Source organism: Anser cygnoides, chromosome 11, assembly GCF_040182565.1.
Source record: "Anser cygnoides isolate HZ-2024a breed goose chromosome 11, Taihu_goose_T2T_genome, whole genome shotgun sequence".
Lineage (NCBI taxonomy): Eukaryota > Metazoa > Chordata > Aves > Anseriformes > Anatidae > Anser > Anser cygnoides.
Window position 1 is genome coordinate 10,257,668 of NC_089883.1, and position 15,400 is coordinate 10,273,067.

Below are 15,400 nucleotides of genomic sequence, written 5' to 3' on the forward strand. Positions count from 1 at the left end.
TCCTCCAGCCGTACCCTCTCCTCTCGAAGTGTCAGAAAGAAGAAAATGGCTGGAGCCCTTCCCTGAAGATGCCCCAGGGGCCCTCCTAATGCCTCTACAGGCAGGTGGGATTCAGGCCCTTACTCGACTTGCAATAGGTTGAAATTTTCAAGGAAAAAAAGATGTTTAATCTAAACTCTTATGATATAATATCATCATGCATTTTAAGCTTAATTGTAGGGCTAAGTCTTCAATGAGTATTTTATGAATTTACTCCATCTGGAGCAGCCCAACACCTTTGGTGATTATACTTGGAGTATACTGGAATATATTTTAGTTCCCGTAAACTGCAGGGAGCTCAACAAAGTAGCAAAAACTGAAGTCTGTGCTATGGAAGAAGAGTCAGGAGGGATAAACACGTACAGGGTGGAATCTACAAGTGTATATGGGATAGGTGTAAAGAACAACTATTTTTAGTGTGATGCAGATAGACACAGTTGGGTTGTAAGATGGATGAAATATAAATTGAGAACTTGCTCTAAATCATTACAAAAATGACGGACAGATCTATTTATCCATGGAGTATATACCTAAGGAAATTGGCAAAAGTTGTCTGACCAAAAAAAAAAAAAAAGGACGATGTGCTAACTTTCTTTGGGAAAATTAGGTGGGATGACCATAGCAGATGTTGCTTGTTGCTAGAAGTCCTCAGTGAATGAAATGAAAAGTGGTGTCTGTTACATTCTGTGTAATGAGAGCTTCTCTCACGCATTTTTGTACATATAACTCCTCTTTTTTTTTTTTTTTTTTTCCCTCCAAACTTGCATGTTAAATTGGTAGGAATATCTGGTCTTGGTTCCAAAAGATGTTCCTGTAATGTAGCATCAGTGGCACCATTTTGTAGGTAATCTGCAGAGCAAAGCAGCGAAGCTCTGGTGCTCTTCGTGGGAAGGTAGTATCTTGATGAAAAGCAGTTTACAAAGCAAGGAATCACTTTTGTGCAGAGAAAGGGAGGGTTTTTCTTGGATGACAGAAACAGGCGAGGGTGCTGACCCGTGCATTACTGATGCTAAGTGGTTCTGAGGCTATCTGGGACTTGCTCTGCCATTTTACTGGTGTCTGCACGTGCAGTGCTCAGGGAGTGCGGAGAGCCAGACCAGCTTGCTAGTGTGAGCCGAGATCCCTGGCTCAGTCCTGACAGGATCTTCAATATTTATTTCCTTTTTAATTTGGTTCCCAAGCTGGAGTGCTGTCAGACTAGATTCCATTTAACATAGAGTGAGGTTTGATACAGTTATACTTCCATATCATTAGGTAATCACAAACACTCCTATTGCCCATCCTCTTACTGTATTGTTTTAAACCTGTTAGGACGTTGCAATTGCAAGTGAGCATAGGTCCCTGAGGGCTTCAAAAGTGCATAGATGATCACAAACTTATTTTATGAAATGAAGCCTGATTATATACCAAGAATCAGAATGAACTTGTCCCATTAGCTTGTGCTTTTCTTTAGCTGTGAAGGCTGAGAGTGGGTTGAAAAGAAATGTTCAGGAACTTTTGAAGCGTAATCGAAACCACATCAATATCTAGGAAAAAAAAAAAAAATGTCAGCAGTCATGACTTTCAGGCAACAGATGTTAAGATTTTTTTCAGTGATTAGTAGTTAGGTGTTTTTCAGCAGCCAGTTTAATGGTTAATCTCTCTCTCTTGTAATGAAGATTCACCTGTGTTAAAAATCCAAAGTTCAGATTCTCACAATCTTGCTGGTAAAACCATATAAAAATTTGATCAGAATTTTCAACTCAAAAAAAAAAAAAAAAAAGAAAAAAATCTGCTAATAATGGATTTGGAAAGGTCCTTTTGTGTGTGGAGGACAGAGTGACTGGAAAGCAATAACAAGATCCTTCATGATAGCATAAGTTTGTTGGTTTTTGTTGTGTTTTTTTTTTTAACATCTGCTTTGTTTCTGGAAAAAGAAATGAAATAATAGACCTGAATGAAAGGGTTGCACTTAAAAAAAAATTCTACTTTAATTTCCCCCTACATTTCCAATCCTTTAATTATGATTTTGAGGCTTTACATGTATGCAATATAGAAAGTTATTCCTTTGTTCTGTAGAGCAAAATTGTGTGTATATTCCACTTGTTGGGAAAATAAAGCTTATTAAAAGACTTGATATAATTACAGTACCTTAAGACTAAGCATGTTAAGGATAGTAGGATTCACATGCAAAAGACAAGTATTTTAATCTTATGAATTTTTGCCATGTTTCTGTTCATTAAACTCCGATACAAGTTAATTTGGGCAATAATCAAAATCCATCATTTAAATGTGATTTTTTTTTTAAGTCGAACAAAGAGTGACGATTTTAAATTGTGACTCCAGATTATTTTTAAAGTTAATTTTGCCATGTTATATATGTGCTGTGACTACATTAATGCAAATGTTGCTGGAAAAGTTTTTGGAAACAGGCTCTGATAACCACAAATCAAAGAAAAAGCTACCAACCTGAAAAACACATTTGTTTCTTCTCAGGGATTCTTACGAGTAGTTTTTTAAGTTAGCAGCAGATAGTGATTTAAAGATACACCTTTGATACGTTAGCAGTATACAAGCTAACCACTTCTAAGAGTGGTGTCCAGAAGCATTCACGTATTGATTTGAGGAGGGGTTAATTCCATATTTTGAATAGAAGGAAAACTATACTCCCTTTCTCTTCACCTCTCTCCTATATGTAAAACAAAACTTGCCTCTTATATGTTTTCTATTTTTTACGTGTGAAATCTTCTACACCTATACAGGAAGACAAATACATGTACCTATAAAGAAAGTTCTTAAACAAATCTATAAAATGCAGAATTCCATGTGGTATATCTTTCTTGGCCAAGTATACAAAATAAGAAGAAATAAGTTGTTTTAAAGGTCAGTGGTTTGTGGAACGTGTCCAGAGGAAAAGGAATGGAAAGAGAAAAAAAAAAAAAAAAGAAATCCCAATTAACTTATCATAAGAATGCCTTTTTTCCTTGTACATATTTCTGTTACTTCTTGCAGAAAAAGGAAGTAATCTTTTGTAATTTTGTCTGGAGAGACTACAAAAGATGTATTCGTGGAATTCAGCTGTAGCTTACTGAACTTAGCAGGATTGCCTGTGGAAGGGGTTCAGTCTGTGCAAGTCACAGAACATTATGTATTATAGAGGTAGAAGAAATAAACTGCATTATTGTTTGGTATTTTGTGGTAGAAATTAATTATCAGCAAACTACACCTTTTTTTCAGCCTTTCCGTAAGAAATTTATGGCTCTTTATTGTTATATTAAAGGATTTTAGCATCTAAGTGAAAATACATTCTCCATTAAAGTAAAGCAATTCACATCGTGTAGGGTGTTGATGTGTATTTTATGACTTTATGGGGAGCACAGAGCTTTTCTCAAGAATTCAGTATTTTGCAGTGGCTCCTTTAAAAGATTAGAGGCAAAGTGATTCAGAGATTTCAATAGCACTGTTGCCACTTGTTCCCATCCTTCAAATAAAGACGAGTCTCAGCATCAAGTCACTGCAGCTTGGAGATGTGCTTGTAAGCTAAGTCCTTGCTAAGCCAGCACCTGAGGTTTTACAATTCCAGATTGTCACGTAAAGCAGTAGGCATTCGATGTCCTCCACGTGCTTGTCTATAACAGACACTTGTATGTAGCATACTTTTCTGTCCTGAGTCAGTCTAATGCTCCAGGTCAAAAGAAACGCCTGTGGCAAACCCCACTGAAACTACTTTTTTCCCATGTTATTTTCATTTTAAACATTTTCTCTCTCTTAGCCTGATTGCCCAAAAACTTGCTACTTTGTACATTTTCCAAACTGCTAGTGTGGGGATGCCAGCTTTTAAAATGTTATTTTTTTCTTCAGATCTACTTTTGCATTTCCATGCGTATTAGTAAGTAGCAAAAGTACCCACTTTGCATAAGACCCTAGGAGCAGGAGTAACAGCCAGTAGTGGGCATAGCTTTGCCTTACTTCATATTGCTTCTCTGTCCTTTAAATATAAAAATTTGTACTTAAATATAAACCATTTTGTTTTAAGAATGGAAAATTTCAGACATACATTGCAATCACATAATCTAATAATTTTTGTATAACAGTGCAGACTTTCTGCACATAAATTTCTTCACTTTCCCACCCTTAATAAATATTCCATTTATGTAAAACCTATTCTCAGTATCAGATCTAAGCAATACGGAATCATAGAAATGCTTTGCTCTATAGCAATCCCTATGGAGCTTTAACTAGGACCTCAAAATTGTCTGTCTGCCTTCTGCAGCAGATGGGCATGTACAGAAGAAAGCATATATTCCAGGAAGCAAGTTTGTATTACCATGTTGATTAGGAATATCTGAATACTAATTTGATTTGCATTATAGATTGGTGAAAGTAAAGTAATGCACAAATTGTACCGTACAACTGGTTACGATCTGTTGGTGTGTTCTGTTTCACCTATTATCTCCCAAGCATTTCCCTTACAAAATCCGACGATTGTAGTGTTTGAAGCAATGGAGTACTTGTTGATGAACTTTGTTACTGAGAAGTGTCAGTGGAAGTCTCTTTGGCAGGATGCACATACTCTGTGTGGGTACTGCTGGCTGTAAGGAATGAGTCTATGCAAAGCTAGCATATCGCTCATTAGTGCTTCCTATATTGCAATAGACGGTTCCAGCATGACTTGCAGAGAATGAGATTTTCATCTGTGTACCTTTTTCAGACTTTTCTGTAAAAAGCGGTGCTTACGTGAGGATCATAGCTTAGGTGAATACCCAAGAACAGTTTATTATTGTTATAAAGGTGCAGCAGCCTAAACGTATCCACAGGAGTGTTGCTATGTATATATATATTGTTAAATATTCTGCTTCCATAATATTCTAGTGCTTTAGCAGGTGACTGATTCTATTTATACAAGACTACCTCTGCTTAAACTCAGGTTTTGCCTGGATTACTTATATTGCACGTTGATAGGTATATGCTTGTATATTATCTCTGTTTTCATATGGATTTTATGCATGCATTGTATATGTATAATGTGCACGCCCTAGATAGTGCTTATATATTACCTATCAATTTTTCTATTGATTTCCAGGCTATCCGATGCACTCTGGTGAACTGTAGTTGTCAGTGTTTCAAACCTGGGAAAATAAATCAGCGACAATGCGACCAGTGCCGGCATGGATGGGTAGCACATGGTAATACTTATTCTTGCAGCCTATATAGAACATGCTAGGGCCCTCCTCACACACTCTGTGTGTCACACCCCTCTACCCCAATATTCTTTACGTTCAGTTTTATGTACTCATGTTTATTTATGTTTTATGATTCTCATTTCAGCCCTGAGCAAATTAAGGATTCCCAACCTCTATCCATCAAGCCAGGTAGAAATAGTTCAATCCAATGTTGTCTTCGATATCAGTAGCCTCATGCTATATGGAACCCAAGCCATTCCCGTACGCCTTAAAATTCTGCTAGATAGACTTTTCAGTGTTCTGAAGCAGGAAGAAGTGATACAGATTCTCCATGCTCTGGATTGGACACTACAGGATTATATACGTGGATATGTGCTACAGGTATTGAATTAAGAGGGTTTTTTTTATAACTATGATAGTTAAGTCATATTTCAGAACTTTTTCTAGCTTAATATTATCAGTAGTTCACAATGTGTTAACAATGTGGTACATCTGAAAGGCAGTAATAGACACGTACAAGTACAGCACCACAAAAGGAAGGGTGGGCTTTTGGTCAATGCTCTCTTTTTACTCAGGCTTAACTGAAATCTTTCTATTTTGCTCAAATCTAACAAAGGTAACCCAAGATAAAAAAAATAATAATAATATCGGGAATGTCAAAGTAAAGGCTTCAGACTTTGATCACAGTATTATTTAATCGGTGAGTTTACTTTAATACAGCAGAATAATACTGTGACAAATAAATTTGCCATCATTTCAAACACCAGGGACAATCTTCATCTCTGGTATAGTGCTTGCTGACCTTACTGGAGCTACATTAAGGAGGAATTTGGCCCTGTGTGCTTACACTGATGTTACTCCTTGCTACTGTGGAAGTTACCTTTTATGTAAAGTAACATTATGATCTTACATTATGACACAAATCAATATTTAATGGTCTTGATAATCTTGCTTTTTAGTGTTAGGATTAAAAATATGGAATCAATTACCTTGAACCTCTACCACATGAAAAATTTATAATGTTACGTTCTTCATCATCTTAGAAACTCTTACATGCACTGTGAAAAATCTCAGTAGGCCATCAAATACATGTTCTGTGATAAAATATTTATTGTAGTTATTGGGAAAAGTTAGGCATAGCTAGAGTTTGAAAGAACTCCAACACTCCAGTGTAATTACAGCTGTGCTCTGTGAACACTGGCAATAGATCAATACAGGTTCATTTGTTCTCTGATCTTAGTTGCTTGGAAGATTATTAAACTTGCAATGAAAGAATACTTGACTTAAATGAGGAGCTAAATCTTGGTCTGATTGCTCCATCTCTGCCGTCTGTAGTTACATGATACTGTTGTTCAAATGATGTGTGTCTTAATTTTTGTGGAAAAAAAAATAGTTTATTGGAAAGTATTACTGTTAGTTCAGGAATAAATAATATCACCAATGTGGTAAGATTTGATGAAAATATCAGAGAATTGCCATTAATCTCTCATTAAATAGAATCATTTTATGATTTTGCTAGACAAGAATTTCTAGCCTCTGAAAAAATAATAGAGACTGGGGGAAAAGGGGTTTTCTGTTCTCCTGAACTAATATTTCACTCTTTTTTTTTTTTCTCTTCAGGATGCTTCAGGAAAAGTACTGGATCACTGGAGCATAATGACCAATGAAGAAGAACTGGCTACTTTGCAGCAATTTCTTCGTTTTGGAGAAACTAAGTCCATTGTAGAGTTAATGGCAATTCAGGAGAAAGAAGGTCAATCAATTATAATACCACCACCAACTGCTAATTTGGATATTAGGGCATTCATAGAGAGCTGCAATCAACATAGTCCTAATTTTTCTGCTTCCTTGGACAAAATGAGCCCCACCAACATTCATCCCTTTGAGAATATTGTAAATAACATGGCTTTCATGTTGCCATTCCAGTTTTTCAGTCCAGTGCCTCCACCTTTGATAGGTTCACCACCAGAAAGACACTTGATTGATCAAGGTCAAGACCATAGCAATGAAACTAAACAAGATGTTCATATACCATTTCCTGAAAGCAGCTTCTTAACTTCTAGTTCTGCACCATTTCAAGCTGACAATGAGAGGAGCATAAATGGTCCAGATGTCACCACTAAAACAGAAGATGATGCCCTTTTAAGTGATTCCAGTTCACATAATACAGCAGCAAAGCTTGAAATGACAGCACTATCTCCAGAAACCAAAATGAAATCTGTTGAAAAAAATGGCACTGGGCCAAGGAAAGGGCGTGTTTTCTGCACTGCATGTGAAAAGACATTTTATGACAAAGGTACTTTGAAAATACATTATAATGCTGTTCATCTGAAGATAAAGCACAAATGCACAATTGAGGGCTGCAATATGGTATTTAGCTCTTTGCGTAGTCGAAATCGTCATAGTGCAAATCCTAACCCCAGACTCCATATGCCAATGAATAGAAATAACAGGGATAAAGATCTCAGAAATGGTTTGACCCTTGCTGGACCTGGAGATAGTAAAAGGACAGAATTTACAATTTTAACTCCAGATAGCAGAACTACTACCAGCTATGCCAGCTCTTGTACAGATGCAAAGGGTCAGGCTGGATTTCCCAGTATTGGACAGAATGGTGTCCTCTTTCCAAACCTAAAGACAGTACAGCCTGTTCTTCCTTTTTATCGTAGCCCAGTTACACCAGCTGAGCTTGCAAATACTCCAGGTACTCTTCCTTCTCTGCCTCTCGTTTCTTCCTCAATACCAGAGCAGCTTATTTCAAATGAATTGCCATTTGACATGCTACCTAAGAAGAAATCTCGTAAATCAAGTATGCCTATTAAGATAGAGAAAGAAGCTGTTGAAACACCTAATGAAAGCAGTGATGTTGCCAGTTCTGAAGATGATACACGTCTGCAAGTGGTAAGCGATGGAGAGCTTGAGTCCTGTGAGCATAAGATAGAGAAGCGGGTGACCGACAGGGTGGAAAATCACCCCCATTCAGGTAATTCATGGAAATCTGTCTCTGGGGTAGAGGGCCCAAAGTATTTTGAATCTGTCTTTGCGCCAGATAACAAATACATCAAGGATATCTCTGAAAATGAATTGCATCACTGTGAGAAAGAGGTTAAACCAGAAGAAAACCAACCATTAAAAATAGTTCCCCATGAGATTATATATGAAGATCCAAAACACCACCACAATGATGTTATAAAACCAATGACTGAACCCCCCATGTATATTAAAGAGCAGTCAAAGCGCAGGATTCCTAAAGATGACTGCCCTGAATTGCAACACCACTTGCTGACCGGGGGCTTTTTCAGCACTTTGTCAAACAGGGGTGCTGCCATTCCTTGTTTTGAAGACTCTAAAGATATGGATCATGTCAGTCAACATGCACTAGGGATTCAGAAGGAAGAAAGCCGCTTTCATTGTGACATCTGTAAGAAGACTTTTAAAAACCCTTACAGTGTAAAAATGCATTTCAAAAATGTACATCTCAAAGAAATGCATATTTGCACAGTTGAGGGCTGTAATGCTGCTTTCCCTTCTCGTAGAAGTCGAGACAGGTAAGAAATTATAAACAAAATTGTATTTATTTTACCATCACAATGGAGCCTAATTTGAAATTAAAATGAGTGTTTGAGGAATGGAGCCTGCAAAGATTTTCTGTGTATCCTCATATAACAGGTACGATAACTTATCAGAACATTCGTGAAATGAAAATCCATTGAAAGAAACATTTCCTTTCCACTAGACTACGAGGTATTAAATAAAGCCATGAAAATTTCATAACTGATAAAGTCTTCAATAGTTGAGAGAATACTTTAGAACATAAAGGGAAAGCCACAAGGGTATGAATTCAGCAATTTTCCAGTAGATGCATGTGTGGACTTATATGTTTAATGTGTACTTTCATGTGTATTTTAATGTATACAGTTTTCTTTAATGAAAAAGCAATGGGATCAATTCAGGAAATCTTCACTTATCTTTGTCCTCGCATTACACAAGGATTTTGAGCAGACAAAATCTTACAGGGAAAAAGTCCATAAGAAATCACGATTACCCTATGTCAGTACAAAATTAACGTTACGCAGTGCTAGTTGAATTAATGCTATCTGGTGTGTATAGACATTGGTAATGCCTTAATGTGAGCTTACATACTAACTCCTAAACAATACCATGAGCTTATTCAGTTTACTGTTAACTGCAGTATTGTGTTGCTGCTAGTCATTTTATTTTAGTCTATTATGCACCTAGGCTGAGAAATAAGGAATTGAAGCTTTATTGTTGACCGTCAGTTATGTATCTGAATGGATAAGTGATAGATAACAAACCTGTTTAAGTGGGACTAAGTCTTGTATTTTTTCTAACGCTCCTGTAACAGTGTTACAGCAGATCTTGGCTGCAGAAAGCATGCCTGGATAGTAGTTCAGAGTGACACAAGGTTTAGATTGTCTGTAATCTGCTAGGAGTACTGGAGCCAGCTGATGCAGTCCAGAGAGAGGATGAGCCAGTCTTTGAGGACTGGCCGCTGCATCTGAGATGCACAGATTCATCTGCTGCTGGCAGGGCTTCATACCCTGATCTGCTGCCTGCATCTTCCCAGATGTGAATTCCTCTCCACTCTAATTGTGATATGGGCCACAGGAAAGAAGGCCAGCAGGAAGATTTGCATTCACATGCCACAAATTCCTTTCCACACCAATATATTCAGTCAAGTTTTAACATAGGTGCTTTTGGAAGGTTTTTTATGTTGTTTTTTTTAAGGCACAAAGGACAATCGACAAGAAAGTTCACAAGCTTTATGCAAAACAGTAGTTATTTGGAACAACTTTGCAGAAGTTTCTAGACTTTAACATAGAGTGCTGTGAGTGCAAGTGCAAAATGTTTCTGTGCCGTTTCCAACAGTTCATGGTTTGGATGAAACTGGCTTAGGTGATGGCTAGGGAAATACGAATGTTTTCCCTGTCTTGCAATAAATTCAGTCTTCTAACCAGGGTCTGGAGGTTCCCAGTGAGCTATTGATAATATTCAATGAAGAGCAGTAATTTGTATGCTTTGGTGGTTTTAAACGGAATCCAGAGATGCCCATTCAAAAACTGCAAGTTGCATAAAATGCGGCATTCCTTCATTCAAGGATATTCCTTTCAAGGAAAAGCTCTGTACTGATGTTTACAGCTGCATCCTAGTACATGGTTACAGTACTTAAGAGATCATCAATATATTTTGCAGACTCAGGTGTCACTCCTTTCCTGCTTTGTCCGCTGGGGAAGGATCTCATTTCCTCTTGCCCTCAGTCCATTCTCTGACCTCAGTTCAGTACACAGAAGTTTTTTAGTCTGTTCAACAACTCTTTTAGACCCAGCACTAGATCTAGTGGAGTGAACAGCTATGCACAATGCAGGAGAGAATCTCAAACATTGATTTCTGTAGAGTTATTTCTGATAATATGCCAGTGTAAGCAATTTCAGATACCCAGTCACACGTATAAATCATCCATGTGCACTCCCACTGCAGCAGTTGGTAAAATTAGAAGCATACAGTTCATGCATGCTACTAAATATTGATTTTTCTCTTTGTTAATGATCCTTATGAAATAACTGTTAAGTGAGGCAAAACACTTTCTTGCTAAGCTTGTCTTTGTTCTTTTAGACATAGTTCAAACCTAAATCTTCATCATAAGCTTCTGACTAAAGATACACTGGAATTCAACAACCATTTCAATGCAGCATACCTCTTGAAAGACATGGCTAAGGAGTTTTGTCAAGATGTCTCTTTAAAACAACATGTTGGACATACTTCTGTAATCTTCAAAGGAATGAACAGAACAGGCAGCTTGGTTTTTCCAATGAGCAAAATTAGAGAACCCTGTTCTGAGAGTTACGGATATGATCCATTGAATGATGGAGCTGTTCTGGATCTAAGCACTACTTCCAGCATTAAATCTGAGAGCAGTGCCCATTCTTCTTGGGATTCTGACGGAGGAAGTGAAGTGTGCACCATGCCCTTGGATGATAGTGATGAAAGCTGTGAAGGACCCAGCCTAATGCCTAACGATGAACTCTACCAAGACTGTACTTTAATTGAGAAAGCTAATCAGAACTTTATAAATTTACCTTCCAGTTTGCCAATAACTTGTCATATATGTCAAAAAACTTACAGTAATAAGGGAACTTTCAGGGCTCATTACAAAACTGTGCATCTCCGCCAACTCCACAAATGTAAAGTCCCAGGTTGCAACACAATGTTTTCATCTGTTCGCAGTCGGAACAGGCACAGTCAAAACCCTAATCTGCACAAAAGTCTGGCTGGGTCACCAACTAGCCTACAGTAAGATCATGCTGATCTGAATCTGTTTCTGCTAGGAATTAATCATTTCAATTAAGGAATGTGTTAAAAATAGTTTTGTTTAAACTCATTTGACTTCTAGCCCACTCAACAACCACGGTCAAATTCTTTTCTTCCTCGTGTGCTCTCCGGCAGTTTTATTTAGCAAAGCTTGGTGCCGTAGATTTTGTGCAATTGTTTAGTTTGACGTAAAGTAGCTAGTGCTTCTGCAAGGAAAAGAAAGCAGTTTTGAAATGGGGAAGATATGGAGTCACTGACTAAAGTATTTCTGATACCTGTGAAGTATTATTTGCCACAGTAGGAGCTTCAAATGAGAACTGTCATCCTTTTTGTTTACATGTAAAATGAGTTGTTGTGTTGTGTAAGAAATGAGTAACAATTGCATTGTTTCCTCTGGTTGGGTTGAGAGTTTTGGGGCTACCATTTCATTCCTGAGACCTTAGTCTGAAGCTGACTTGCAGTATTAATTGAACATGGTATTTGCAGTTTACTGTATCCTGGAATCTAAAAGATAAAATGCAAATTTCAGAAGACTTGGTATACAGTCCAAATCTTCTGAAGTCCTGTAGTCCTTACTCTTCAAGTTGGCATTTCACTTGAAACCAGTTTGCAATATTTTGCCTTTTTTTAAGATTTAATACCATTTGTTTTGCAAAAGGAGAGGCTACTTAACTTGGCAGGGTTGCCTGATTAACTCTGAGAGATTCTGATAGATTGTACTGGCAGAAAGAAAGCAGGTAAGAAAAACTTCCGAACTGCAGCAAATGTATGTGTGAAATAGGGGAAAAATAATTTAAAATGCACTTTTTGAGTTTCCTCTTTCAGGAAGAGAAAACATTTTGTTTAAAATGGGGGGAAAAAAAAGAAATATAAACTTTTTAAGAGTTTGAAGTTGCAATTCTAAGCCTTTGAGAGACAAAGATAAAATGGATGCAGTAGATACCTTTCATGATACATCAGTTATTGTTTCTCTTACTGGTGGTGGAAAACACAAGTTGACCTTTGTAATGGTAGAATGCTTATTCTCGTTCACATCTCTTTTTATGAGAACATTGTTCAATATCTGTTAAAATGTTTAATATCCTTGTACTTGTCCCTGTAATTAACAGTATTCTGCATTATGTTCTATGCACTTAAGAAGACTGGTCTTGCATTGTATTTAAAAAAAAAAAAAAACAACTCTTCAATATTTAATTTGTAGTCACATCATACAAATGCTGTGTATGTTCTTGTGGTGCATCTTCTTTGACTGAATAATTCCCAAACAGAAGAAAAAATACTAAAGCAAGTCTTACAATATTTTTTTTTTAATTCACCAGTTGAAATGGCTCAATCAGTTGTAGTATGCAAGCATGATATTGACAGCACAACCTGTACATATTATACCAAAGTGCTTACAGTATTTGTGGTTTCTAGAACTAGTCTAGTTTTCCAGTATAACTGGATCTTAGTCCTTATTCATTTTTGTGACTGAATAAAAATAGACTGAATTTCTGGATTTAGTATGTATGTAGAAAGACTAGTACAATGCTATTGCCATATGTCTTGATGTTTAACTTATTCTAAAATATACTATGGTATTGTAACCATTTCATATTGTATAAAGAAAACAAAAGTGGACTGAATATTTCACTAATTCTTTTGAAAACTGGTTTGTGTGTGAGTATGGGTTATGCAAGGAAAAAACATGACACAGTTGTAAATGTTTGTGCTCAGTAGAAATGGTTTCCATGCATTGTGTAAAGTAATCTTCTATTTTTTTAATTTACAGTAGGTTTATGTGATATTTAAAATAATCCATTTGTGCTTGAAACTATTATCCTGGGGAAAGCTGTCCCATTGCTTTGGGTTTGTTTTTTTTGTGTGTTTTGGCAGGAGGGTCAGTGTTTTGGGTTTTGTTTGTTTTAAATGAGACCTCGTATTAGTGGCGATCGTGGATTGAAAGCTAAGGGCACAATCGTAGGAGACATAATTGCTCCCAGCCTTTTGATAGTGTAAATCAATGATTTGTTATACAGCTATTTCAAGCTCTTTTTATATATGTAAATATATATAAACCTATTTGTTTAATCATAAACGGTGTTTTTTTGAAACAGTGTGATGTAAACTAATGCTGTAATGCCCATTAATATAGCTTTCACTGTGTCCAAAAAGGAAACACATTTGTATATCCTAACAATTTTGTATGTGTTAATAAAAGCAAATAATAATGCCTCTGGTTGATTCAGAAAAATAGGCTTTTGTGACTGGAAAAAGAAAAAATCATTATTCTTCATTTTCATTTAAAAAATGATAATTGTGAAAACACATTCCCGCTGTGGAGAGCACTGTTTTGACAGTGGTACTAACTTATTCCATAGTAAGGAAGTGTCATTATTGTAATGAGCCAGTAGAGATGATATAATAAATGTTGCCAGATATTTCATTGATTTTTTTTTTTTCCTTTGAGCAGTAGGCAAGGGGAGACATTAGTTTAAGTGTTATCAACTAAATAGAAGGTAAATATCATTGGGAACTATGTTAAGATAAATATTTGGGGCCTCTATTTTACTTTATATTTTGGAAAGGTTTTTTTTTTTTTATTATTTCTCTGAAATTTGAAAAGGATAGGAGATTTAGAATAGAGTAAGCCCTCGGTACCCCTAGAACAGCATATGTATCTCATGAAGCATTTGTGTAGCTCCCTCCTCCTAATGACCGCAGCCTGGCTGGACCAAGCCTTAACATCTCCTGTTAGTTTTAAATATGTGTGATGCTTATAGCAGCCTGTATCGCATATTCACCACAGATGTTGAAGGGAGTAACCTCACTTCAGAATAGTAGTACCATTATTTTTGAGCTTTTCATAGTTGCTCTGGAAAGCTGTGGCAGCTTCCACTGACTGAGGCTCAGTTCCAGAGATGTTTTCATGTGTGATGCTGCAAGTACGTACAGTTGGAGGATCAAATCTTCACATTAGGTTTGAACTGGGCCTGGACATGCCCACCTTTGCTACCCATGTATGTTGCTCCCTTTTTTATATTTCTATCTTTTTTTTTTTCCTGTAGAAAACGAGAGCCTCAAAAACTAGATCCTGTCATCTTTCTGTGACTCCAAAGGAGAAGGCACAGATGCACACTGCGTGGTAGCCACTCTGTACATTTGAGCACCCGATTTCTCAGAATACAGGTATTTTGAATAGTTGTTAGTAGCAAGCTTATATAGCTATGGAAAAAATAAGTGTCATAGTACTTAACGGCAGTATTTGCAAAAATCCGTTTCCAACAAAGTGTAAGATAGCTGGTTTTTATACCTCCAGGTTTCAAAGTACTCTGAAAAGAGCTGTGGCAAAACCAGAGGCTATTGTTTCTAATGAATCTTCAGTAAAGTTATACACTGTAAAACCAGTGGAGTGGAGAAACAAGTTCTGAAAATACCTGTCTGATTCCCTGCATTGAATAGGGAAGCCTAAAAACAGCTAAACTACTTGGACTTAGTCCAGGGATTTTTAAATTGAGTGCCAGGCCCTCCTTGAAAAGGGTTCACAAGCAGCTTCTGATTAATCAGCTAGCATAGATTAAAGAAATGCAGCTAAAATAAAAACACCTTTCTAGTTTGAGATACAGCCCATAAGGGTTCCATTCAGCCCGCAAGTGAGCTTTCATTTCAAAACTGAAATGAGAGTTTGAATCTGAATTGGGAAGGAGACAACAATGCAATGAGAGAAGGGAGGCTGGATCAAAGAGTTCTTGTAGAGAAAGCCAGGCTACAGGTTTTGTTCAGAGCAGCAGTTACTGCCAGCTCCCCCAATTTTAGGGGACAGGAAGGCAACTTCAAGCCTTACCTCTTTATATATTAAGTGCATGTAAAGTGATCAATTCAGCTTTGAA

General features: G+C 36.9%; 1 protein-coding gene across 6 annotated transcripts in view; it reads left to right on the top strand.

Annotated features, from left to right (window-relative positions):
- The window catches only part of BNC1 (basonuclin zinc finger protein 1), a 76,298-nt gene extending 62,553 nt beyond the window's left edge, over positions 1 to 13,745 (top strand). For all 6 annotated transcript variants that reach the window (XM_048071977.2, XM_067003890.1, XM_067003892.1 and 3 more), the window contains 4 exons: positions 5,102 to 5,204; positions 5,347 to 5,582; positions 6,822 to 8,749; positions 10,836 to 13,745. In XM_048071977.2, the coding sequence (XP_047927934.1) occupies positions 5,102 to 5,204; positions 5,347 to 5,582; positions 6,822 to 8,749; positions 10,836 to 11,517 (2,949 nt within the window). In that variant the 3' untranslated portion in view covers positions 11,518 to 13,745. The remainder of the gene's footprint in view (positions 1 to 5,101; positions 5,205 to 5,346; positions 5,583 to 6,821; positions 8,750 to 10,835) is intronic.
- The last annotated feature ends 1,655 nt before the right edge of the window (positions 13,746 to 15,400 follow it).